The sequence below is a fragment of the Eleginops maclovinus genome, chromosome 16, assembly GCF_036324505.1.
Source record: "Eleginops maclovinus isolate JMC-PN-2008 ecotype Puerto Natales chromosome 16, JC_Emac_rtc_rv5, whole genome shotgun sequence".
In the NCBI taxonomy this organism is placed as follows: domain Eukaryota; kingdom Metazoa; phylum Chordata; class Actinopteri; order Perciformes; family Eleginopidae; genus Eleginops; species Eleginops maclovinus.
Genome location: NC_086364.1, coordinates 13,184,048 through 13,206,956, shown reverse-complemented (window position 1 = coordinate 13,206,956; position 22,909 = coordinate 13,184,048). Strand labels below are relative to the sequence as shown.

At 40.8% G+C, this 22,909-nt stretch overlaps 2 protein-coding genes across 2 annotated transcripts in view; one reads left to right on the top strand and one right to left on the bottom strand.

The window, feature by feature from the left end:
- tbcd (tubulin folding cofactor D) overlaps positions 1 to 22,828 on the bottom strand; it is a 30,108-nt gene extending 7,280 nt beyond the window's left edge. Inside the window, exons 1-31 of the mRNA XM_063904104.1 lie at positions 22,374 to 22,828; positions 22,233 to 22,283; positions 22,050 to 22,147; positions 21,528 to 21,629; positions 21,240 to 21,386; positions 20,276 to 20,331; positions 18,516 to 18,648; positions 17,708 to 17,753; positions 16,861 to 16,993; positions 16,535 to 16,668; positions 16,384 to 16,444; positions 16,160 to 16,234; positions 15,901 to 15,995; positions 10,320 to 10,476; positions 6,806 to 6,863; positions 6,639 to 6,668; positions 6,266 to 6,351; positions 5,533 to 5,613; positions 5,367 to 5,440; positions 5,167 to 5,284; positions 4,078 to 4,138; positions 3,965 to 3,987; positions 3,837 to 3,868; positions 3,624 to 3,686; positions 3,463 to 3,539; positions 3,202 to 3,283; positions 2,999 to 3,117; positions 2,809 to 2,900; positions 2,168 to 2,308; positions 927 to 1,010; positions 121 to 279 (exon numbers count right to left, since the gene is read on the bottom strand). Of these exons, the coding sequence (XP_063760174.1) occupies positions 121 to 279; positions 927 to 1,010; positions 2,168 to 2,308; positions 2,809 to 2,900; positions 2,999 to 3,117; positions 3,202 to 3,283; positions 3,463 to 3,539; positions 3,624 to 3,686; positions 3,837 to 3,868; positions 3,965 to 3,987; positions 4,078 to 4,138; positions 5,167 to 5,284; positions 5,367 to 5,440; positions 5,533 to 5,613; positions 6,266 to 6,351; positions 6,639 to 6,668; positions 6,806 to 6,863; positions 10,320 to 10,476; positions 15,901 to 15,995; positions 16,160 to 16,234; positions 16,384 to 16,444; positions 16,535 to 16,668; positions 16,861 to 16,993; positions 17,708 to 17,753; positions 18,516 to 18,648; positions 20,276 to 20,331; positions 21,240 to 21,386; positions 21,528 to 21,629; positions 22,050 to 22,147; positions 22,233 to 22,283; positions 22,374 to 22,551 (2,846 nt within the window). The 5' untranslated portion in view covers positions 22,552 to 22,828. The remainder of the gene's footprint in view (positions 1 to 120; positions 280 to 926; positions 1,011 to 2,167; positions 2,309 to 2,808; positions 2,901 to 2,998; positions 3,118 to 3,201; positions 3,284 to 3,462; positions 3,540 to 3,623; positions 3,687 to 3,836; positions 3,869 to 3,964; positions 3,988 to 4,077; positions 4,139 to 5,166; positions 5,285 to 5,366; positions 5,441 to 5,532; positions 5,614 to 6,265; positions 6,352 to 6,638; positions 6,669 to 6,805; positions 6,864 to 10,319; positions 10,477 to 15,900; positions 15,996 to 16,159; positions 16,235 to 16,383; positions 16,445 to 16,534; positions 16,669 to 16,860; positions 16,994 to 17,707; positions 17,754 to 18,515; positions 18,649 to 20,275; positions 20,332 to 21,239; positions 21,387 to 21,527; positions 21,630 to 22,049; positions 22,148 to 22,232; positions 22,284 to 22,373) is intronic.
- On the top strand, positions 11,579 to 15,480 carry znf750 (zinc finger protein 750). The gene is made up of 3 exons (XM_063904105.1): positions 11,579 to 11,778; positions 13,234 to 14,519; positions 14,620 to 15,480. The coding sequence occupies exons 2-3, from the start codon at positions 13,255 to 13,257 to the stop codon at positions 15,161 to 15,163; spliced, it is 1,809 nt and encodes a 602-aa protein (XP_063760175.1). The 5' UTR covers positions 11,579 to 11,778; positions 13,234 to 13,254; the 3' UTR covers positions 15,164 to 15,480.
- Positions 22,829 to 22,909: the final 81 nt, after the last annotated feature.

The window sequence follows — 22,909 nt, the reverse complement described above, 5'->3', positions numbered from 1 at the left end:
AGACATATGAAAAAGTTGTACGGACGGAAAAGCCACATCAAACAGTCCAGCATATAAGTTGGGTTCATAGCTGTTAATGCTGCAGGATGAGCAGGAAAGGTAAGGGGGGGGGGGTCTCACAAAGGGAAAATGTTCATCAGCTCCTCCATGTGGGGGATGTGAGGTACTGAAGGCTCTTTGCTGTGGAGGAGGCACAGGAAGACGTTGCCAGCGTGCGCTCTGTAGCGGTCGATCTTCTCTGCCGCCTGCTGGGCAAGGCAGCACATCATTCTCTTCACCCTGCAGACAGAACAGTTAGCACCTTTAGCAAGGGTTCTGCTGACAAATGTTAAAATATATCAAACTATTTACATAAGGAAATCACTCTTGACGTGTAAATAATCCAAAAGGAAACATTGGGTGTTGTAGCACGCTAGAGTAAAAGAAATTGTTAAGCATGCATGATTACATTTGATACTGTTCCTCTATTATAATTATCCGATCCATGCTAGGCTCTAGGTATTGTGGCCACACCCTGAGACACTCAACATTACCAAAGGATAAACAACAAGTCTGAGAGCGACTCAAATTACAACTTTTTACTTTGTCGTGAAACACAGTGTGAGATTCCTCTAGATGTATGGGAAAGTAAAAAAGCATTTTGAATTGATTTATTTCAAAGGTGTAAAACAGTAATACAAGAAATAATAACAATAATGAAATGAAACAAGAGAATTATGATACGATAAAAACTTAAGCAGTATCAAATTGATAAACACAACAAATGATATATAAACAAATGATCTACCTGATTGCACAGCTGAAATGGGGTGGGAAGAACTTTACACTAATTTAATCCCACCCCCTTCTCCCAAAAACTAAATTATTAACATTTATATAACATGCATGATTTAGTGTTAAACTGAGTTTTTTTGTTTGCTACTCACAGGTCTGGGAGAAGGGTCTCTGGAGCGCTGTTGGCCACCAGCAGAGTCACATCCATGAGACTGGTCATCGCTGCCTCTCTCACCCTGGGTACATCACAGAGGGTAAATACTTGCAATAAAATGTACTTAAATACATGAAGGCGGGTCATTATGGTCTCAACAATATCCTTAAAAACAAATCTTTTAAAGGTCTCCTATTATGCTATATTTGAACAATATATTGTAGGGCAATATCTATACAACACTTGTCTGTGAAGTGTTTTGCCTAAAATACCAAACATATCCCCATTGTAGCATGCATCATCCCCCTCTATTTCAGCCCTGCTCCTGAAGTGCTGATTCTGTGACTGTCGCTTTAAATAAGAGCTGAGCTGAAGCTGGCCACGCTTCTTTGGAGCATCATGATCTCTCTGTGAAGAGAGAACTTTCTAACGGAGATGCTCAGCTAAACGCTGCCGTGATTAAACCCCATATTATCTTCCAAACCACATCCAGCATTATTTCTGAAACACTTCTCAGTGTTTACCAGTAGAACAGTGACATTATATGTATTATACATACAACAACTCTAAGTCCCTCCTGCAGACATCCTGCACAGAGACACAGAGGTGCTGCGGAGCGGATTTAGCTCACGACTGTATATGGTGGACGATAGGTTGAGACGTGTCACTTGGGCGGGACGTTGCCAGGAGTTCAATGTAAAGCCAGCCCACATTTCCGATATGTCATATCGGCAGCAAATCGGGGACACATATTTATTTATAAAAGACAGCAAAAATTGCATTTTGCATAATAGGGGACCTTTAAAACCGACATAGTAAATGATGCCCTTGTACAAATAAAGCACAGGTTACCGCTTGCCATCGTTTGAAGATGTTATCTCAGGTGCACAGAGGAGAGATATATGTCCCGGTGTGGGCTTGACAAAAAAAACCGAAAACAAAAAGTGATGAAAAAAATGAAAGCATGTTAAAGGAAGAATAACTACACTGCTGGAGAGCGTACAGGAAGCCACCTGGCCTATTGTGAAGACCTGTGACAAGCTAGGTGACATTCCTGGCGAGGCGGTAAGCATGGCCTGGGGATACTAGTGACACGGGCACGTATGACATGAGGACACAAAGACACCAGTGGCCTCAGGTAGGGGAGCATTTCTAATCCTTAAGGCAAAAAAAAAGATGTGTGTATTTGTGAGCTGTTGTGTGTTTTTTATCATTTCAGTTACGAAGAAGTTAACTTACCAAGCACCTACGTCCCCTCTGCTGTCCCTCGTGTAGTCATTCATGCAGTTGAGCAGAACGGCATACACTTCTGCGACATTCTCCGAGCACAGGGCAGAGTCAGAGGAGTCGTGGGCACAAACACCCGCCTTCTGGCACACTCTGATGGAAAATACATATGAAAAAACAGGCGCTATAGAGGACCTGATGAACTGAGGAAATGAGGAATGATTTTGGGGGGAAAATGCAAAAGTTGTAAGAAGACCACTGATCCGACACGTCATTCAGGTCGTACAGGTAGAGTCAGTAAGGTCGAATGTGTATTTTAGCCTTACTGCATTCACAACCACGCAGCTAAGCAAACAGACAGAGGAGGTCTCACAAAACAGGCATGAACGGGTCCATCAAAACTAAATCAAATCAGAAATTAAAGCTCAAATCAAACATTAAAATGCTTTTCCTTTTATAATTCTCTTTACTCTACATCCGGTATTTCTGCACAAAGAAGACTAGGATACACTGATATAATGATTAATATACCGTTTATACAATTGGCTTCATGTGGTGGCTGCAGAGTCGTGATCAACCCACCCACAGTTTGAGCAGGTCTGGGAAGGCTTTTCTAGAAAATATCTAAACATTAAATATTTATAGATACTCACTGAGATATAGCTATCACTGCATCTCTCCGTGCCTCTGTAAATCTCCCCTCCTTCTGGCTGACAGTGCACATCTGCAGCAGGCCTTCAAGGATCTAACACAGACACACTCTTGTTTTCAAACACTGATGCAGTGAGATGTAAATTAGCTAGAAATTGTACACATCCTCCACACACACACACACACACACACCTGCGTCACTTTGCCACCGATCATAAATCTTGGCAGACCGCCGAGGGCGAGGGCCGATCCACAGCGAGTGAACATCTGTGGACTCTTCAGCCCGTCGATGTACTGAGACACCAGGACATCTACACACAATGCCAAGCGGAGATTACCTTCAAATTCACATCTACAGAATAATAAACTGAACTATGTATACAAATTAAACTCACCCTGTATTTGTAAGTCCGCCTGGTCCGGCTCGGCCTGGTAGTACTCATCACACAGGGCGGACAAGGCCGATACCAAGGAAACCTGCAGACAAATAGGATGAAGATCAGGGCTAGTAAGCTTAAAAGTATTTCTATTTCTATAAAAATAGTATCAGTCCACTTTGTCTATGCATTCCTTTACCTAGTGTTTAATTTGCAGTTGAAAGGGAAAACTGCCCCTCTCTTTGACCCATGATGTGACACCTATTTTATAAATCTTACCACAATGCTATCCTTCACACCACTGGAAACCAGATGGAGATTCTTTATTGTGTCGTCTATCAGCCACTGCCAGCCAGCTGAAACACAGGGACGTAGGGACATAGAGACGTTTAGCGAAGAAGCTGAATGAAACCCAAAGCAAATATGAAGAATGAACTTACTGATCACAGGGTCGTTCTTAAAAGGAATTTTGGACAGGGACAGCTTTTCAATAAGACAGCACACTGTAGGAAAGACAAAAGCTGGTCACATCTGCTGTACAATGAGAAAATACGTTTCCCTTTATAGTATGTCTTCTACCATGTTTCTAACAACAACTCATACAGATAACTAATTGCATTGTTAAGTACTTTCTGATCTGCTCTTAGACTCACCTGCTGGCCTCATCAGCTGTCCACCAAAACCCCTACAAATCAAAACATCATTTTGATTTAAAGTCAACAGTATTTGGATTTATTACCGTACTGCTTGTGAATAATCCAAACACTTCCTCTCCACCTACCTGTACTGTTTTCTGTCATTCAGCTGAAAGTAAAATCAACAAACAAACATCAGCAAAAGAGAACAGTTGGACTACAGTTCATCGAGTAAACACAACACTTTGTGGTCACTTGCCTTCTGGTGGATGTTCTTCAAAGCGTCGACACATTCTGAAGAAATCATGTCCACCACAGCCCTGTAGGACAAATGCAGGAAGAACACACGTGAGATTCAGACACGGTCCAAGCTACAATTTAGAAAAACAGAGCGCAGAATTATGAATGACCTCAGACCGCAACCTTTCCATTTGTTTTCCTATAGCATCATCAGCTGCCAGAAGTTGCCCGTGTTCTCATCAGGACTGAAACCGTACGGATTCAATAATATAAACATAAACATAATTCATAATATTTCTAAACATTTAAATACTTTGCAACTTTTATAAGTGCATGTAGTTTCAGAGAGGTTTAACCGTCTTATTTATTTTACTCAGTGGTGTAAAGTAACTAAGTAGATTTACTCAAGTACTGTACTGAAGTATCATTTTGAGGTGCGTCAGGTCATTCATAATTGAGTATTTCTATTATTGTGCTACTTTGTACTTGTACTCCACTAGACTTCAGAGGTAAATTGTGTACTTTTAATTAATCAAGTACATTTATTTCTACCTTAAGTTAGGTTGCAGATTTGGATTAATGATGTGAAATATAATCAACACTTAAATAAGACTTTAGTTACACCTGGAGTAAAGTTCACAAGCTACCCTGCAGTATAGAAAGTCATTCAAACTAGCTGCACCTTTACCAGCTTTGATAACACTTTAATGATCAATAATTATAATCAGAACATATCATATATTATTCTGAAATGGACCAATCTGCATAGTAAGTACTTTTACTTTTATAGTATAATTGATGCTAATACTTTTGTACTTTTACTTGAGTAACATTTTGATTGCAGGACTTTTACTTCAACAGAGTATTCCTACACTCTGATACTTCTACTTTTACTCAAGTACAACATCTGAGTACTTCTCTAACCTCTGCTTTCACTGTATTTGAAGACTTGATCATCCAGTATTTGTTGAGCCACTCTCATAAAAGCTTCACGTCACACAAATGTTAAAAGAGAAGCTCTCCTCTCAGCATATCAACAGTGTTCAGGTAGAGGTTTTAGAAAATAAAAACCTAAGCTCAAAGTCACTGACTGGGTGTTAAAGTGTACCTGTCGGTCTGAAGGCCCCATTTGTACAGAGCGTGTGTAATCTCTGCACATGCCAGGATGGCTCCATGTCGACCGTGAAGGTCAATACCCACCGCCATGGGCAACAGCTTTGGCAAAACTGTAACCAACAAAGAAGAAGCTCATAGTAAATCTACTTCTTTCTCCAGTGCATGTGAAACAGGTCCGGTGATATTGTTTACCTGTTGTTGCCATATAATCAGGTGCCTGAGGCGTCAGGTTGTGAAGTGCTTTAGTGGCAAGCTCTCGGATCACACTAAAAAAATAAATATAGTTTTGTGTTTAACAATTAGGAAACATATACCCTTCCTCCTATTTGTCATTTAGAATACTTGGACCTGTTCTCACCTATCCCAGTGGTTGATCTTCAGGGCTATCAAATGATCTATCATGGCCTTGGTGTACTCCGGGAAACTAGCTATGAAGACACTTCGAGCACAAAGAAGAAAACAGAAAATGAATACCAGCTACAGACTTTCTCAAAGTGTGTGTGTGTGTGTGTGTGTGTGTAGGGGGGTTCAATTTCAGCCAGTCCTCATCATTTTCTTTATTCAGTTGTTGTTTTGTTCAGTTCTATCGTCAGTCATCTCCTGAGTCTAGCATCTTTCTCATTTTTCAACGCTTGAATGTGACACATTCTTAAAAGGGTTTTATGAGTTTTGTCGCACACATTTATATTCCTACACGGCTGATGTGTTTAATAAAGGTCGAAAATGTTCATTGATTGAATTGGAACACATATTCTTATCAAGCGGTAAACTCCAGATATATAGCAGCAACATAACGGCTATTCTCTTGGGAGGTATTTAGGAGCTTCAAGCTGCACATTTGAGTTATTATATCAAAACCAGATTTTAAAAGTGTTATTTTATAACCACACTAACTTTGTTGAACCTATCAATTTGTAACATTACATTGAATCAGTTAAAAGCTGCACACTTCCTGGTACCATAGGATGGGACATTACCTTTGGTACTCAGCATGTGACGAGTGCAGCTTCACTTGAGTATTGTGTGACTACAAACATTGTGGCTGAAAAGCCCTAAAGATCTGCTACTGTGTAAAAATCACTGTTTCTTACGTGATGTTTAGATAGCAGTTGCTGATATTCCCAACAGCAAAGTAGTCTGCCGCAGTCAAGATGTCAATGCCATGAGGAAACGTCCCCTGTTGATACAAAAGCAAGCAACACACAGCGTTGTGCATTGTATAATCTTAGCGTTACTGAGCAGGTAAATATGATTTGGTGTGACGATGAGTTATGGCTAAATGACTGTTGGTTAATCACGTTTGCTGGAGCCCTGTAGCTGTACTTGGAGGCAATTTAGTGTTCAAAACCTTGGAAATCAAGGCAAGTTTGAGCAGGAAATGAATGACTGGCAGCAAATAATACAACAAATCACAGTAATTCTGTTACTCATAAGACACAAACAAGGAACGATGCGGTAACAAACCTGTCGGCCGACATTCTCCTGGAAGGCAGCCTGGGACAAAATGAGAAAAAAAACTGAACTTCTGTCATGTCACCGAAGAAAAGACATTTGTACAAAAAGATATTTGAAGGGTGTTGTCCTGAAAATATTCAGAAAAGTATTTGTATGGTTTTGACCGCAGGACTTACAGAGGCAGCTCTGCGACAGTTGACATTCCGATCAAACACAGCTGTGATCAGCAGAGCGCTGCAGAGAGAAACACAAGGGAGGATTGGAGACATTTTCTGATGAAAGAAGTGAACATAAAATTGATCACTGAATGCAATAGAGAGGGGATTACACAAGGATTAGTAGACATGATATTGTCCACAATCAGTGCTTCCACTAGCTTTGTAAGTTAAGTTTAAAACATGTTGATTTGTTTTCTGATATTTAAAAGGTTTCAATATTTACTTTTCGCATCCTTCAACTATAATTTGAGTCAAATTCTCTTGAAAGAAAGAAAGAAAGATGAAAGATTCAACTTTATTGTCATTGCACAGAGTACAAGTACTAGGACAACGAAATGTGGTCTCTGCATTTGACCCATCCTAGTGTTAGGAGCAGTGGGCTGCCATTATGTACGGCGCCCGGGGAGCAGTGTAGGTAACCAGTGTCTTGCTCAGGGACACCACGGTGGCACTTGGTCTTTCGGGGACTTGAACTGGTGACCTTCCAGTTCCCAGGCCAAGCCCCTATGGACTTCGCCACCACCGCCCAGGTGTGCGACATTTTGCAGCTTTGAACACTTATTTACACAACAAAAAGCTGATTGGGAGAAATGTGTTTTTTATACAGTAAGTTTTCTCTAACATTTACCAATGTTTTTTACCTTTGTGCACACCTATGGACATTTCAGTGCCGACATGTTTGTGCAAAAAACTACTTTTTTAGAAATGTTTTATTTTAAATGTGTGTAATAAAGGATTTAAATATTTCGGTTTTTTTTATATTACAGTCTTTAAAACCATACACTAACATGCCAAAACTAAATTAGTAATAACGTCCCATGCTTTTTTTCATTGGGGTACAGAACTACACAGTGTCAAAAATTTGGGCATCCTTGTCTTTACTTTTCTTAATCATTTCTGGTGTGCACACGGCCCTGCAGCCTCATGCCGTTTTATAGTTAGGACATCTCAAGAAAAATGTAGGATAATAATTAATGTGGAAGATATGAGTAAATTATCTTTGCAACATTTAATTTACTGAGATCCTAATCAACATCTGTTCAGATTAAGGTAAGTAACAACACTATTTAAGGTGCACAGGTTCCTGGAACAGTAAGTGCAGCCACAATATCAACAACAATGACTGTCCTGCAATGCTGGAAGTCATGCCTGATTTTCCTCAGAAACCTTCACACTGCCTCTAAGTCTCAGGGGTGGGTGTGAATATCAGTTGATGAAGGGGGAGCAACCAACTACTACATCATGCAGTAACAGCTTCAGACTCACTGCTGTTGGCCTTGTTTGCTCTCCTCCCAAGAACCTCTCCTCACAACAGCAACCCTCAGGCCTGGATCATTAATAACTGCCCTGCTTTGGCTTCCTTAATTGCCCTAGCCCTGAGGGCCTCCAAACAAAAACAGTGTTCTGTTGGTAATACCAGAAAATATATTAGGAATTATTAGTATGGCCATACAATTAAAATATACAGGTGATAGTAACCGTGAAACACAAATACAACAGTTTGTGAATGTGTGTGTGCCCCAGAGTCATATAAGTCAAACACTCTAAAAAGTGAGTTTTCTGATAATGTCATCAAGCCGTGATGAATAGAGCAGGAACCAGCTTGTCTGAGCACTGCTGCCAAACGGCCACCGAAACCTACAGCAACAGGCGAAACCTGGCAATCCTGTAGGCTGAGGTAAGGGAGGGTGTTGTCAAGACTGCTGATGATAATGGTAGATCGCAGGGGTTCAAACTGACACTGTAGAGCTGGTCTGCACAGTCAGAGGCCGCAGGTTCATACACGCAAACCGAGAGGAGAGAGATCAAGGAGGACGCAAACCGTTACTGTTGACTAAGACTGAACGCACGTCACTGGAGGATGTTGCACCCTAGTTTCTCTACACTGGTTTACGGATAGATTGCAAGTGCACAATCTGCAGCGCTAGTCAGCTTTCCTTGGACTCAGATTCTGGGAAGAGAAGTTTTTTGCATCATAGCATAGACAAAAATACATTTTTAAAAGTGTTTTTTGAGCCCAATAAAAAACTAAAATGACACTGAGTCTGAGTCAGATCTCAGACAAGGCCTGTCTGTGTCATGTCTGGTAAAAGCAACGTGGTCACTTTTACGCAAGTCATGCAGCAATCTAATATCATGAATGAGTGGCTGAATGGGCAAATAAAGATTAAATAAAAAAGGATCCCAACTCATTTTTGCATGTTTTAGGACTATACATTTTAAATACCAGGGTTTTGTCTAAACCAGGGTAACTTCCGATGTGCCCCATTGCACACTGCCTATTGTCCCCGTAAAATATTAAAGTGATGCCAGAAAACAATATTTCTGTTCGTCAAATCTGTATAATTTCTCCCAAAATATGAAAATTGTGTCAAATAGACAGACGGCAGAGACAGCTTTATTTTTAATAAACGGGCTGGATGTCCGGTGGGTCTGCCGGTGGACAAGTGGCAGGCAGCAGGCTTACACTGAAACTGTGATTTCTGAATTAGATTGTTTCTTTTACTATGCTTTTTTCTGTAGATGAAGTAAAGGAAAAGTAACTCTGGATTTATTTGTTGTTTGAGGTGCAATATACACTGCCCGGCCAAAAAAAAGTGCTATGATCTGGACTTGCTGCAGTTGGTCTGGTCTGGGTTCAGCAACGTTATGTGCCCAAAGAATGAGGTCAGCTGACTACCTGAATGTACTGAATGACCCCACTCTAAAAAACACTTCCTGATGGGTATTAAGCAAAACCAAAATAAGCTTCAAAATTGTCTTCCCCCCTGACATAGTTCACATCTTACTTTCACAAAATGGACACCTTGGATTTAGTCCAGTATTGGGGCAAATTAAATAATTTAGTATATTGTTACAGTGTCAGAGAGGGAGAAAAGCGAACAAAAGAACAGCTGACCCTGAGTCAAGGGGCGATCAACGGTAGAGTTTGGCAGCAGTTTTGTAGACTGACTAAATGTAAACAAGGAAATGTAAGCGTCTCAGACTAATTGTCATTTCGGAAAGCCTTTCTATTAATTATCTTCGGACAAGTTTACCACTTCACTTCCTGGTGAAAATACAACCTATTACAGCCTGCTTCCATATGTAGGCCCAAAAGCAGCACACCCTTATATCTGCTGGCTGTGTGGGCACATGCATGGTTGACTTGCCACTGAAAACTGGTTTGATGCAGTCAATGACTGCTCAGAGGCAAACCATGCAGCTTGTTTGCAAGTCCAAATGACAACTTCATTTAAAATGAGGTTGATGTAAAAAGTTATTTATGGTTATTTATACAATCCATACATAATGAGGGAATGTGTTTGCACTATCAACTAACAGGAGTAGTAGCCAATTAAATACCAAAACAATTAATTTCAGCCACTTTTTCAACACAAGTTTCATTTTTATGTCACAGAAAAAGTGTGAACTTGATGGTGAGACATGTGTTTTTGGTGTGACGTTTTCATAAAACGGAGAGGGAGGTTACCTGGAAATCTGAGAGACATAAGGCTCGAGCTCCTTGGGTTCATAAGCCCGGGCAAAGGACCAGCACACGTAGCAGGCGGCGTCTCGCACATTGGATCCGACACTGCACGCTCCTCGCTTTTCCTCGTAGGTCAGGGATTTGACAATGAGTGGCACAACTGCAAGCAGACAACAGAAACATAAATGTGGTTATTCATTGGACTAAAACCAGTAACAACTAGCTGCATTAAAGATTATGTGTGCTCAATTTATTTACCAAACATTTATTTTCCCCTGACGGTACAGCCACTTTATAACCCATTTAGTGTGTTTTTGATTTATGCAAAGTAGGAAGTGTGGTTCCTGGAGTGAGATGGGCCTCCTTAAGCCAATACTCATCCCCATCCCACTTCCTGGTTAGCTACTGAAGGATCCTGATTGGAGAGGCAGGCAGTCCAGTCCTCCAGTCACAGAGATGCAATTCTGGGGTACAGGTTATAAAAACTCAGCCAGGATTTTAGTCAGTGATGTTAGGATTTCAATTGTGATGCATGGCCCCCTGTCCCTATTTGTGTTCAGACCGATATATGTCAACCCATGTAAAGTTTGTTTGTGTTTTGTGAAAAACTAAGCTCCTTGACATCATAAAACTTCATACCAAATCCATTACATTACATGTTACTTGCTAGATGATTTTATCCAGAGTGACTTACATACACTCAATGCTGTGAGCAATCCCCACAGGAATAACTTGGGGTCTGGCCGAAGCACACAACAACATGCTGACTGCAGTGGGAAACCAAACCTACTCTCCCCTGATCTGAAGACCAACGCACTATCCCACTGTGCCACAGCCTACATGAAATTGAATCTAATACCAAATCCAACTGGTTTTATGTTGGTTCCCACGTTTTAATTTGAGCAAATAATGGAGTGAAAGCCTGAAATAACAAATGTCAATTATAACCTATTGTTCTAACTTGGCAGCTAAGTGGTTAGCAATGAAGTCAGTATCAGATGTGCAATCCTTTAAACACTGCTCTAATTTACCAAGATCAACACAAATGTTATCATGCATAATGTTACTGACAGTTATGATGCCTGTGTGGTCATTTCCACAGAAGACAGAGATAAGGCACTTAAGACGAAGAAGAAGTGAGAGCCCCCACCCCACCCCATGATGTAAATCATCGCTTGAGGCTGGACTAATATCAGGTACATCGGTGTTGCCTGAGGGCCCTGCTGTTGGAGCTGAGGCCCCACCCACTGGTGAGACAACATCTTAGAGAGAGAAACTCACCACACAACTAACATTAGCAAGAACAGCACACACATGCAACATCACACACATCCACAAACACACTCTGAACTTTTGAAACGTATAGCGGCGGACTTCCTGACTGACGCTGGCTGCGGACGGAAGAGCGGCTCTCTGCAGGCTGAACACTCAGGAGACCACACTGTCGCCTCAACCAGAGCAGGTAATTTCAGTTTTTTAACTAATTAATTAACAAGAAAGATGCATTGGGTTACATTCCTAGCAGCGACCAAAGGTCTTTTTTCTTCAGTGTTATTGGATATGTCTACGTAAAAAAGTACTATTGGCTAGAATGTACTTTGTATTATTAAGGGAAGCTATAAGCTACGTTTCCACCTGTTACCGGACCGATTTAAATTAGCTTTTTCTTGCATTGTAATGACTGTTGCACATGAAATGCTGAAAGTACCTGGCCTCTGTAGACCTCTTCAAAAAACATATTTTTTAAGATGAATGAGTTAGATTAACTACATAATCAAATTAAAACAGACTGGCCTCTCAGTTAAAAAAATAAATAATCTACATCTGAGCTCAAAGGAATCAAAAAAATGATGTCTATTAGGGAAACATAAAACTTTCTAGCTTAATATTTTTAAAGAGAGTCATACGGTATTCAAAATGGGATTATCAAATGAATTTAGGTCTTGGGAAAGGAGTGGCTTTGCATGCTATAGCAGTTGGACAGAAACTTGAGTGACAACTTCTTGCGACAGCGCATGACAAGCAGGTTCCTCGACGCATCACCCAGCAACATTTAACTCACAGCTTTAGGTGGTGTTTCATCAAAAGGCGAGTCTGCAGTGTTTCAGATCCAGTTTAGTTCACTGTTATTTCCCTAAAAAAAACGGCTTGCTATAATTGCTACTTATGCTTGCTGGTGCATTACGCTTATAGTTATTAATTAAAGTACAGCTCATTCTCATGCATCTACAGCGCTGGTGAGCTCATGAAAGGATGATTTGGGAATATAGTGCATCCCGCAGGTGTAGTCATGGGAAGCAGGTGGCTTGTGGTTCCCACGCCGACAGTAAAGAGTTTAGTTGATAGAGAAATCAAGTCTTGGCATGCCCCCCAGGTCTGCGTTAGTAAGCACCTAGTCTGCCCAACACCTGCCTGCCTAGCGCTGTAGCGGCTCTAACAATACAGGACAAATGAGGGGAGCGATATCAAAACAAATAGTCAGGTGAACAGGCAGTTAGAGGCATCTGTACGCTGCCATCAAATAACCAAAACCATACACAGACCGGAGTGTACCGATGCAAAAGGGTCGGTTCACTTTTGCATAAAGTGACAGGTTTTCATATTTTTCTTTTTGGGGTCCAGTCCAGTGTGAAGAAACAGTTACAGAAATAGATTAGCCTGAGGGTGCAGTGTTTTGTGCAGATAGAGATTTTTGTTGGCACAGGCAGTTAAAGAAACGTAAAGCAAAAGGTTCCAGAGAAAAAAATTCCCCATCTGAACCAGTCCAACAACTCTCACACCCTGATGACAGCTCAGTCACAGTCTGGTATAAAAGCTGCAATGATTCATGAGATTCTTGTAACTCTCCCTCGCAGCTTCAGTGAACAGATGAACCTTAAAAACTACTTCACTTTAATCACTTTCTTTTTTCTTTCAGATAACAGCCGCTGGAATAAAGATGGAAACTGCTCAGGAAAGGAAGCCAAAAAGGCCCCACTACATTCCCCGACCGCCAGGCAAGCCTTACAAGTACCAGTGTTTCCAGTGTCCTTTCACTTGCAACGAAAAGTCCCATCTCTTCAACCACATGAAATACAACTTGTGTAAGAACTCCATCTCCCTAATGTCACAGAAAAATGGACTAACAGTCCGACAGGTCAAGGCTGTAGTAAAGGGAGTCCCTGCCAAATCTAACGACTGCCCAAGCCCCCTGCCAGCGGCGGAGAACAATAGTCCGGACAAACAGGTATTTGAGAATAAGGCTGAGAGCACTGACACAGAAGAAGTAGATGTCGGGTGTGACAGTCCAGTCAATAAGGAAAGCCAGAGTAGGACAATATCAAACACAGAAACAGAGGGAGGGAACAAGGAGAGCACGGAGGCCAATCCTCTGCCACGCCCTTCTGCCTTCTCCCCTGTCACACCCAAAAGTGACGGAGCAGAAGCCTTCGAGTCGTCTGTGCCACAGTCAGAGGATTCACAAGCTGCTGCTCCGACTTTCAGCCACCCAGGCTTCCCATGGGGCACGCTATCATCCTCACTTCCCTTAAAACCATTCCCCCCTCCCATAGTTCCTGAATACTCTCCTTATCTCTTTCATGACCGCCCCCTGTATCCACCATACTACCTCCCAGCAAACCACCCTGCCAGTGAGCCCAAATCTTCTTCTTCTTTCCGGCCAGAGTTCATGAATCCCCAAAGACCTGTGGTTCCACAACCTATTGCCCCACATTACAATTCTCTCTTCCCCCCATACATAAACAGATACTGCCTCCCTATTCACCCGGGCCCCCCTCTGCATTATACTCTGTACAGACCCCATGAGCTCTCTATGCAAATAAGGGGACAAAGGTATCTTCCTTTGGATCTGTACAGCCCAACCCCAGGGCCTAAGGATTATGATTTATACATGCATTCACAGCCCACTACCAACAGCCTCAACATCTCCACAGAAGAGGAGAGCAACCACAGGCCGAACAGAGACAAGGAAACAAGGCTGAGTCCTAAAGAGGGCTGTTCAGCCTTGGGGTCCCCCGACAGGCCTTGCCATGCACAGAACATCCAGAAAGACGCAGAAGCCCCATATTACACCAACAAGGCCGACTCACAGACAACAACCCAACCAGGACAAACTGCTACAGCGGTGCAACCCTTCAGTGACCGAAGGCACGCTGAGTCAGCAGAAAGCTTACTGCAGTTGATACACCTTCATGTGGATGGAGGGTACGTACACATCCGTGTGTAATTGGGTATACTGTTCTTTTAATGTGTTAATTTGTGGTAGTCAGTCCTTTAATTCTTCATTTCATCCGGTCTCTTTCAGATCAGCGGAGAGCAGCAGATATTCCTCTACTCCACACCAAGACGAAGAGGACACAGGAGAAGACCTGGCCCCCCTCAACCTCTCAACGAGGAACCAGGACAAAGAACAAAGCCCTTCAGACCACAGATTGAGGTGGTCAGACAATGAGAAACTAAAGGGGGAAGAGTTACCTCTGAACCTCAGCCTACGAGCTTCTTATAGCAGTCCTGTTCCCATCTCTGCATCGAGCACTTCAGAAGATCTTCAGCAGAGGTTAGACACTGAGCTGGATGAAGAACCATGTGACCAGAGGCAGACTGCAGCCCTGGCGCTCTGTCAACTAGCCAGTGCAAGCTCTGTCACCTCTTCATGCGAGTTCAGCACTACAGAAAGGCCCTCAGAGGACTCTGACAGCTCTTGCTCTCCAAAGAAACACATCACCGAGTCTAAAAAAACAGGCACGAAAAGAGCCAACAGCAGCCAGGCTGAGAGCAAGTGCCATAAACCCAGCAAGAGGGCCAAAGCATCAGGGCGGGTTCTCAGGAGGAGGCCCCGCTGCTGCTAAACTCTGACTCTTATAATATTTAGTAAGGAGAGATTCTCTAACATTCGCCACCACAAGCATCAACTCACAAAGATCAAAATATTGAACATAATTGATTATTAAAATGTATATTGCAGTGCCAAGAGTTCAACATTCAAATATCTGTTAAATGTAAAGATCTTTTTTGTATATTGTATATTTAAAAACAAACTTTTATAAAAGGGCTGTTAATATTTAAATGTGGACATTCTTTGCTATGTACAAAATGTGACGATGAAATGTGGGGGTGTACTGTAAATGTCAATATGTCGAATAAATAAAGAGCAAGTCATATTTTATAGTGTCGTCGTTAATAAAAAGCGGTGTGTGTGTGTGAGAGAGACAGAGAGGGAAAGACAAAGTGAACACTATGTTTCTGTAAACATTGATAACATGCTTGACTTATTGTATATTTTTAGTAAGCTTACCCAAACTCGAATCCCTACTATGCAGCCACCACTTAAATGTTACTCCTAAACATTACAATACTAATATTCAATTTACTGTAGCATACTTTTTAATGTGGAGCTCGGCAGAAATATTTTAAGTTCATTTTAGGTTTCAAACAAGATATAACGAGATGCAAAAAAAAAAGATGCTGAATGTCAATGTTATAACTCTCTGACGCTTCAGACTTCTCCGTACAGCCTAACCCGCAAACAACAGTCCTTTCAGAGTATCTCAGGATAACATTCTCATTGTTAGATGTCGTCACGTACCATCCGCGAGCCTGGAAGGCAGCAGCAGGCCTCTCCTCCCGAGTTCTGCCAGGGCCAGGCAGCCTCCATGCCAAGCATTGTCAGTTTCCTGGAAACTGGAAACACACACAACACAGCATAGCATTAAAAAAGTATAAACTTTATTAGTAAAAGGAGCTTGAAAGTGTGTCCCGGTGTGACAGTTGCTTTGAGAAAAATAGAAAATAATGATGGATGGCATAGTGTGACAGAGAGAGCCCTGCCCTCAGCATGAACCTACCTGAAGCAGTCCAGCACTGATCCAACCACCTCGTCTGCCAGCTCCTTGGGAAGCCTCCCAGTCACCCTCCCAATACTGAAGGTAGGAATAAAAAAGATCATTATTGCAATGCAGCAATTCTTCACCCAGGGATGTTTTTGACAAAAAGAATACCAAAAACAAAAGCAACAACGACCACTTTTTATTAAATGATGAGGCCTGGTGTCACTGGAACTGATCGTTACCCCTTCGCTGCCGACCAGCGCACAATTGTTTCCTTATCTTTCAGTCCCACCAGCAGATACTCTGTCAGGAGAAATATGATTCAGATTAGATTTCCTGAGCAGAGATATTGCAATATAAAACTTCTTTAAGAAAGTGGCGTCTGAAACTGACCAATAACAGTCTCCACTTCCTCAGGGATATCATAGTCTTCCTCCAGTTCTTGTATCTCCACCTCAGGAGAGGGAGCAGCTCCAGATTGGGACGCGGACAGGTTTGCTGCAAGGGAGCGGTTTCCTCTCTGGTACCTGAAAAAAACATGGACGTAAACCTCTTTTAGGGTACTCAACCTGCTGCTTCTGTCTGATTTAGCCACATCTCACTATGCTAATGTGTAAGACACATTACTCACTATGAAATGTATCAAGGTGTTGGACAGATAAAGATTGTAGTTGTAGTTTTCACAACATTGGATATAATTAGCTGTTATTATGACTGACCTCCACGCAGCCAGACGTGGCTTCAGGAAGGTCAGGCCGAGCCTCTGGGTGAGTTTCACACCATGCTTCCTCAGCATGGCCTGGCTGCTCTCCGAAAGATGTTTCTGCTCCACACATTGCATTATCGTAGGAGCTGGAAAACAAATAAAGACATCAAAAGTATCTGTTGCAACACATTTATAAGAAATAGATTGATTCATCTACTCAGGAATACATATAGTTTTGAAAGTATCAGGCTAGAGGCCTAAACAGATAAGTGGGACTTTTTGTCTGAAAAAAAGACAACTCTCAATTATTAATATAAACATAGTGTTGAAAAGACAAAAACTGCACTTGAAGACTAATGTTGCATTTAGTAAAATATTTGCAAATCATTTTGACATTTCTGATTTTTGAGAGGATTTGTATCAAGCAAAAGTGTTTCTTAAGAAACACAATTCCCTTTAACAAGGATTGTGAATTCTACCAGAAAAAAACAATTGCCAGAGGCTATCCTGCCGTTTTGACTACATTTTGATTGTTACCGCCTAATCCAAGGTAACTCAACAACACCAAATGCTTTTGAGCAGGTTCGCTTGTCAGCTATGACCGAACGGTTTCTACAGAAAGAGAGTTAGAAATGTGTGTTAGAAAGCTTTTATATTTATGTATGGAAATGCTCTGTTTTCATATTAAAAACGACATATCCTGATGTCTGCATTCAAATATCTCCTGTTCGACATTTAGGTATATATGTTAGCACAAGCATAACTGAAAATAAGCTACAAATGCAACAATGATTCAATAACTCAGACTTCAGAATTCATTACTTTATGCTGAAATATTTAAGAGGGGAAAGAAAACCTACCATACTGCAGGAGGTCATCTCTTTTTCCATGTTTGAAAAGCTTCGCCTAGGGGACGTTAATAAAATGACCAAATCAATTCAAGATACTTAGGACGGACCATGATTGCACTAACACCTCTCATCTCTCATATTATCTCAAAAACCAATGTGTGTAAGCAATTTTTTTTTTTGCAATGTCATGATTCTTTGCAGCACTTGAATCTACAAACACAAAAAAACAAGCGATGGTCCGGTAGGTTTGTTGACTGAACACAGCAGCCAGTTTTTAAACACTAAGCACCACATAGGCAGGTTCACGTCACAAAGCACAAACACACTCTTTGTTAAACATGTCATGCAGATGCATGTGCCAAGGATATGAATGTAATGCTCATGCTTGAGGGTTGCATAACATTATCTTAGTTGACATGAAGTGATTGATAAAGATTTATAGTGAGAACAGGTGTAATCGAGGAGTCTTCCCAGTGAGTGGGGGAAAGGAGTTAATTAAAAACACTTCACTCAAATCCCCTCAATGTTGTTGTCATTTGATAAAGAACCATTTAGCTTAAAGCAGTGGATAAAACTGACACAGCTAACTTGAAACACGGATCACACACACGCAGCAGGTGCATCACACACCTGCCAAAACCACAAGAGGAATTGTGTGAGGCATACCAGTCATGTCAGTTCTTGTAAACTATCACCTGCAGGCTTTAATACAGTGGTGCACACAGATTACACTGGCTTTTGATACACACACACACACACACACAGGCAGTCATGAATACATGCAGGTTTGAGTGGGATAGGGGAGTGTGTGTGTTACCAGAGACTGCAGGGCACCATCCAGCATCACAATGTCTCTCAGTAAACCGTCATTAGTTTGGGTTATGGTGGTCAGACTCCAGTCCAAAAAGTCTCCAAGGCGCTTCTGTTTGACATCCGGGCGTGTCATGAACCTGTACAGTCACGTACAATAAGACAAAAAAAAAAAAGGTCTATGGTGGGTAAACAAATGCAGACACCAGTGAAGAAGATGAAAGAACAACCATGCCCTCTATTGACTGGAGAACTAATTGCAGTTAATGAACTCATAACTGTACATTGTACCTTATGTTTACTGCAATATTTAAATATTAACATCAGCTTTGTTTTTTATGGTCATGCTTGACACAGGCTTTCCTAACAGACATACAGTAGACATTGTGTGTTAACCATGTATGTATGCAACAAGCTTTGTCATTGCAAATATAACAGAACATTTATTTTAAAAGCTTTATGTACACTTCATGGCAATTGTAAACATGAAGTTAAAGAAGAAGAAAAACATGGAGAACTCAGCATGTCTAACAAAACGTGTTCAGTTTCTTTGTTGTCCAAGACTAAGTGATACATAAAGCTCCAGAAAGGCAGCTATTCCAGTGTCTGTTGAATTCCAACACAGAGAACATGGTCAGTAGTTTATAGAACACAATAAAACTAAAATAATAATTCAACTCAAAGACATACCTACAAATAATAAAGCAAGAGAAAATGATGATGCTGAAGTGGTTTCTTAATTTCCAGAGCTGTATGTATGTAATAAGCGTAAGAGCTTTCAGCAGGACAGTGTAAGTAAATGACTTACAGCCGTCAGGATTAGTAGACACACTTACTGAGACAATAGTGATACTGATTCAGTTCTCTTATAGTCCGAGGTCTATCCTGTGACTTAGTTAATATTTGTACCTTATTGTGGGTTTGCAAGCCCTCTGTCATGAGACACTCAGAGTTCTGTGTAATCAGTTTCTTTCTGCATGCTTGATAACACTGGTTTGTTATCATGTCTTTCACTGAGAGGCCTTAAAGAGACAGGCGCTGACCCAGAGCTCTTCAGACAGAGGGAAAATACAACTATATTCAGGCAGATAGTATTAGAATAATTAAGGCTTTTCTGAGCATTGCAGATGGTAGACATATTCTATTATAAACCCCAAATTCTAAATGCCCTAAACAGTGGCATAATACATCATTTTAAAGTTGTAACAAAATGTTGGCCTTTGCAGTTGAATCTATACTCGTTGTTGTATGTAGTTAGGACATGTTTAAAGACACCTTGTGCATTGTCTAGATTCTAGCAAACATTAAACGCACTTTTTGTATATTTACCCTACTTTTACCTTGTAGATATACAGCTCCAGATTTTTAGTCATAAGGTCATACTGTACGTATATGGCCATATATGTATTTGGAAGTTGTCGTAAAAAATCCAAGAGTTTTCAATTACAAACTGCATATTTCCACAGAAAAACATGTGGAAAATAGAAGATGGTTTAAAATCACATCAAAGATGTCCCGCTCTTTTAGTGTAGTACTAAAATGCTGCATTGATGAGGAGTCATTGGGTCAAATGAAATGGAAGCTATTGAGAAGAAATTAGACTTTTCAACAAACCAAAAAACTGCAGAATTTTCAAAATAATTGAATAGAAAAACTGGAACTTCTCTTTTGTGAGGAGCATTATTATTGCATTGTTTCCAAAGGTAATACAAATTTGAATAAAACTATTACTAGGTCATTATTAATAGGAGGGGGTAGAGCACTTACTTTGACACCAGTACAGACGCAGCATCTCTAGGGCTGTCAGCGACCAGTAGGTAGGACTGAAAAAGAATCAAATGTTACTCGTACTGTACGACCAAATGACTGGACAAGATGATAACATTCTTAACACAAAAGCCCCCAACATTTCATTACCCCTAAAACCTACTGTATCACAACAGGGTCTTTACTAACATTTAATTATGTTCATAATTTCTTTAAATAGTTATATATAGTATGACTTGGCAAAAATACTATTTAAAACTCGGTTAACGGGGTACATTTTTGAAATTGTTCCAGTTTATAATCATAACAGATGAAAAAATTCAGAATTTTACAAAAAAATAACAAAATAATGAAAACATCTAAACAATATACTAATTTGGATGAACTACATTATTCAAAAGTTTGAATTAATTTGGATAATAATATAGGAATAATAATAAAAGGAGAGCTCTTTTTCCCTCTCCCATGACATCCCACAAACCCCAAACTTCACTAGATGATAAATATACTCATTTTAGGTTGTTTTTTTAAAGTTAGAGATGTGGGGTTTTTATTTTGACAGAGTTGCACGTATTTGAAACCCAGAGGGGTGAAAATTATCCCCATGCCATGCCGGTCCTAGTATCTAACGTTTAGGTAACAACAAACAAATCCACAAACATTCCCATGCTGAATACAGTTCAGATATTAAGCAATTGGATTATTTTATTATTTTCATTGCTGTCATAATGGATACATATATCACAGACTTCAATACAGCAGAGGGTGCTTTATTATAAGTTACTGGGTCATTACTTTCACATAATATCTGTGGTCATACAATCACACTTTATTTAGATATCTTGTGGATCCTCAAATCCTGATCCTGCCAAGCTATAATGGGGAGCTAGATCTTAACACAGATCAATATCTCTTACACAGAACAGCAAAACAACAACAAAATGAGTTGCTATACTTTACTTGCCTTTGCAATAGTGAGAATACGGTCCATGGTGGAGTCTTTGGCCTTGCCGCCTTCTGACTTCAGGTGACCATCCAGACGACAAAGGTCAAAGGGTATGAGGCAGGTCATGGAAAGCCACAACAACAACATGTAGCGAGTTTCCCAAGTCTGGAAGAGGTATGGAAAACACACTCGTGTTAAATAGTTGATAAAGCAAACAACAAAAAGATTATACATGCAAACACATAGGAGGCAAATGCAGAGAGGTGGAGTTGTAAAGTTCCCCATGAGAAATAATATCAGTGTTACCTCTGAGTCTTTGGGATCCTGCCTGGATAGCAGGTCTAGAACTGGCTGGACATCTGCCACTTCATGGGGCAAAAGCTGCATGAAGATTTTATAGCCTCTGACCTGCCCAGAAAGAAATTCATAGATAGATGCAAATGCCATGACTGTCTCATATATCTGTTGTTTCCATAACATATTTGAATCAGTAAGGGCAAACACTTTTAGAAGTAAGCTTGCTATCTATGCACACAACATTTTACATTGCATTATTTCCCCTCAATGTCGGGTATCTGATGCTCATTTTAATGTATCTCCTATTTCATCTTGTTGTTTAACGTAAATGATTCCTGTGTGGATGTGATATGATGCCTTTATGCATCATTTCTGATTTTGCAAGTTAATGACACAATTCAGTCTTATGCATGCAAACAATAAACACAATTATGTTTATTTTTATTGTATTCTTCTCCGTCGTGCAGTCTGGTGGGGTTTTACTGAGATAGCAGTGAAGACACAGCCAATGTGAACAATGTGTTTACTGACCTTACAGATGATGTAGAGAAACTTGAAACTCAAATGAACTAATGAAGGCGGAGATGTATCACTCCTCACAATTTCCAGCAACATGTTGACCATCCATTCTGAAACCAAGTTTGAAATAAGTTATCATAAACATATTTTTCTATATAGATTGTTTGAGTGTGCAGTCATCACAATGCACGTTACCCAAGTGAGGGTCCAGGAGATGAGGCTGCTCTTGATATCCGTCCAGTATCACTGTGGGAGGAAACAGTGTGATGAATTACGATCAAGCCATGGTTAGGATACCCTTCTGGGTTTCATGCTGTCTGTGGATGCCTGTCTCACCTAAGAACTTCTCTGTGGTGCGTTCGCTTGTCACCAAGTCTCCGTGGGCCTCTGGCAGGCTGGAGATGAGAGCTTTGGTCTCGCTGCTCTCACTGAAGCCCTCCAACACGCACAGTTTTACAAAAGACTCTCCTTCTTCAACACCGGGACACGCACTGTCTGTCTCGGATGAGGCCATCCTGTCAGACTTCTCACTTTGTTGCAGAGGCTACCTTTAGCGTTATAACGGTTATAACTCAGTTTGCTAGCTAATATTAGCATTCAACTAGAGCAAAAGTAACACATTTGGTATCAAAAATTGTTGGAATTATTCAACTTAAATAGCTATGAGACAAAATGTCTAGGCAGTGATAGCGTAATAAAACACTGCACACAAAGTTAATTGAATAGCACTCATCTAAACCCGGTCACTGGTCTTCATGTTCTTCTGTTGTGATGTACGCAGTCAAACTCGCGCCCCGCCCCAGAAAGACTTCTTCTTCGGTTTATTTCCGGCAGAGTAAACACACATTGGTGTATTGCTGCCTCTCGTTGGT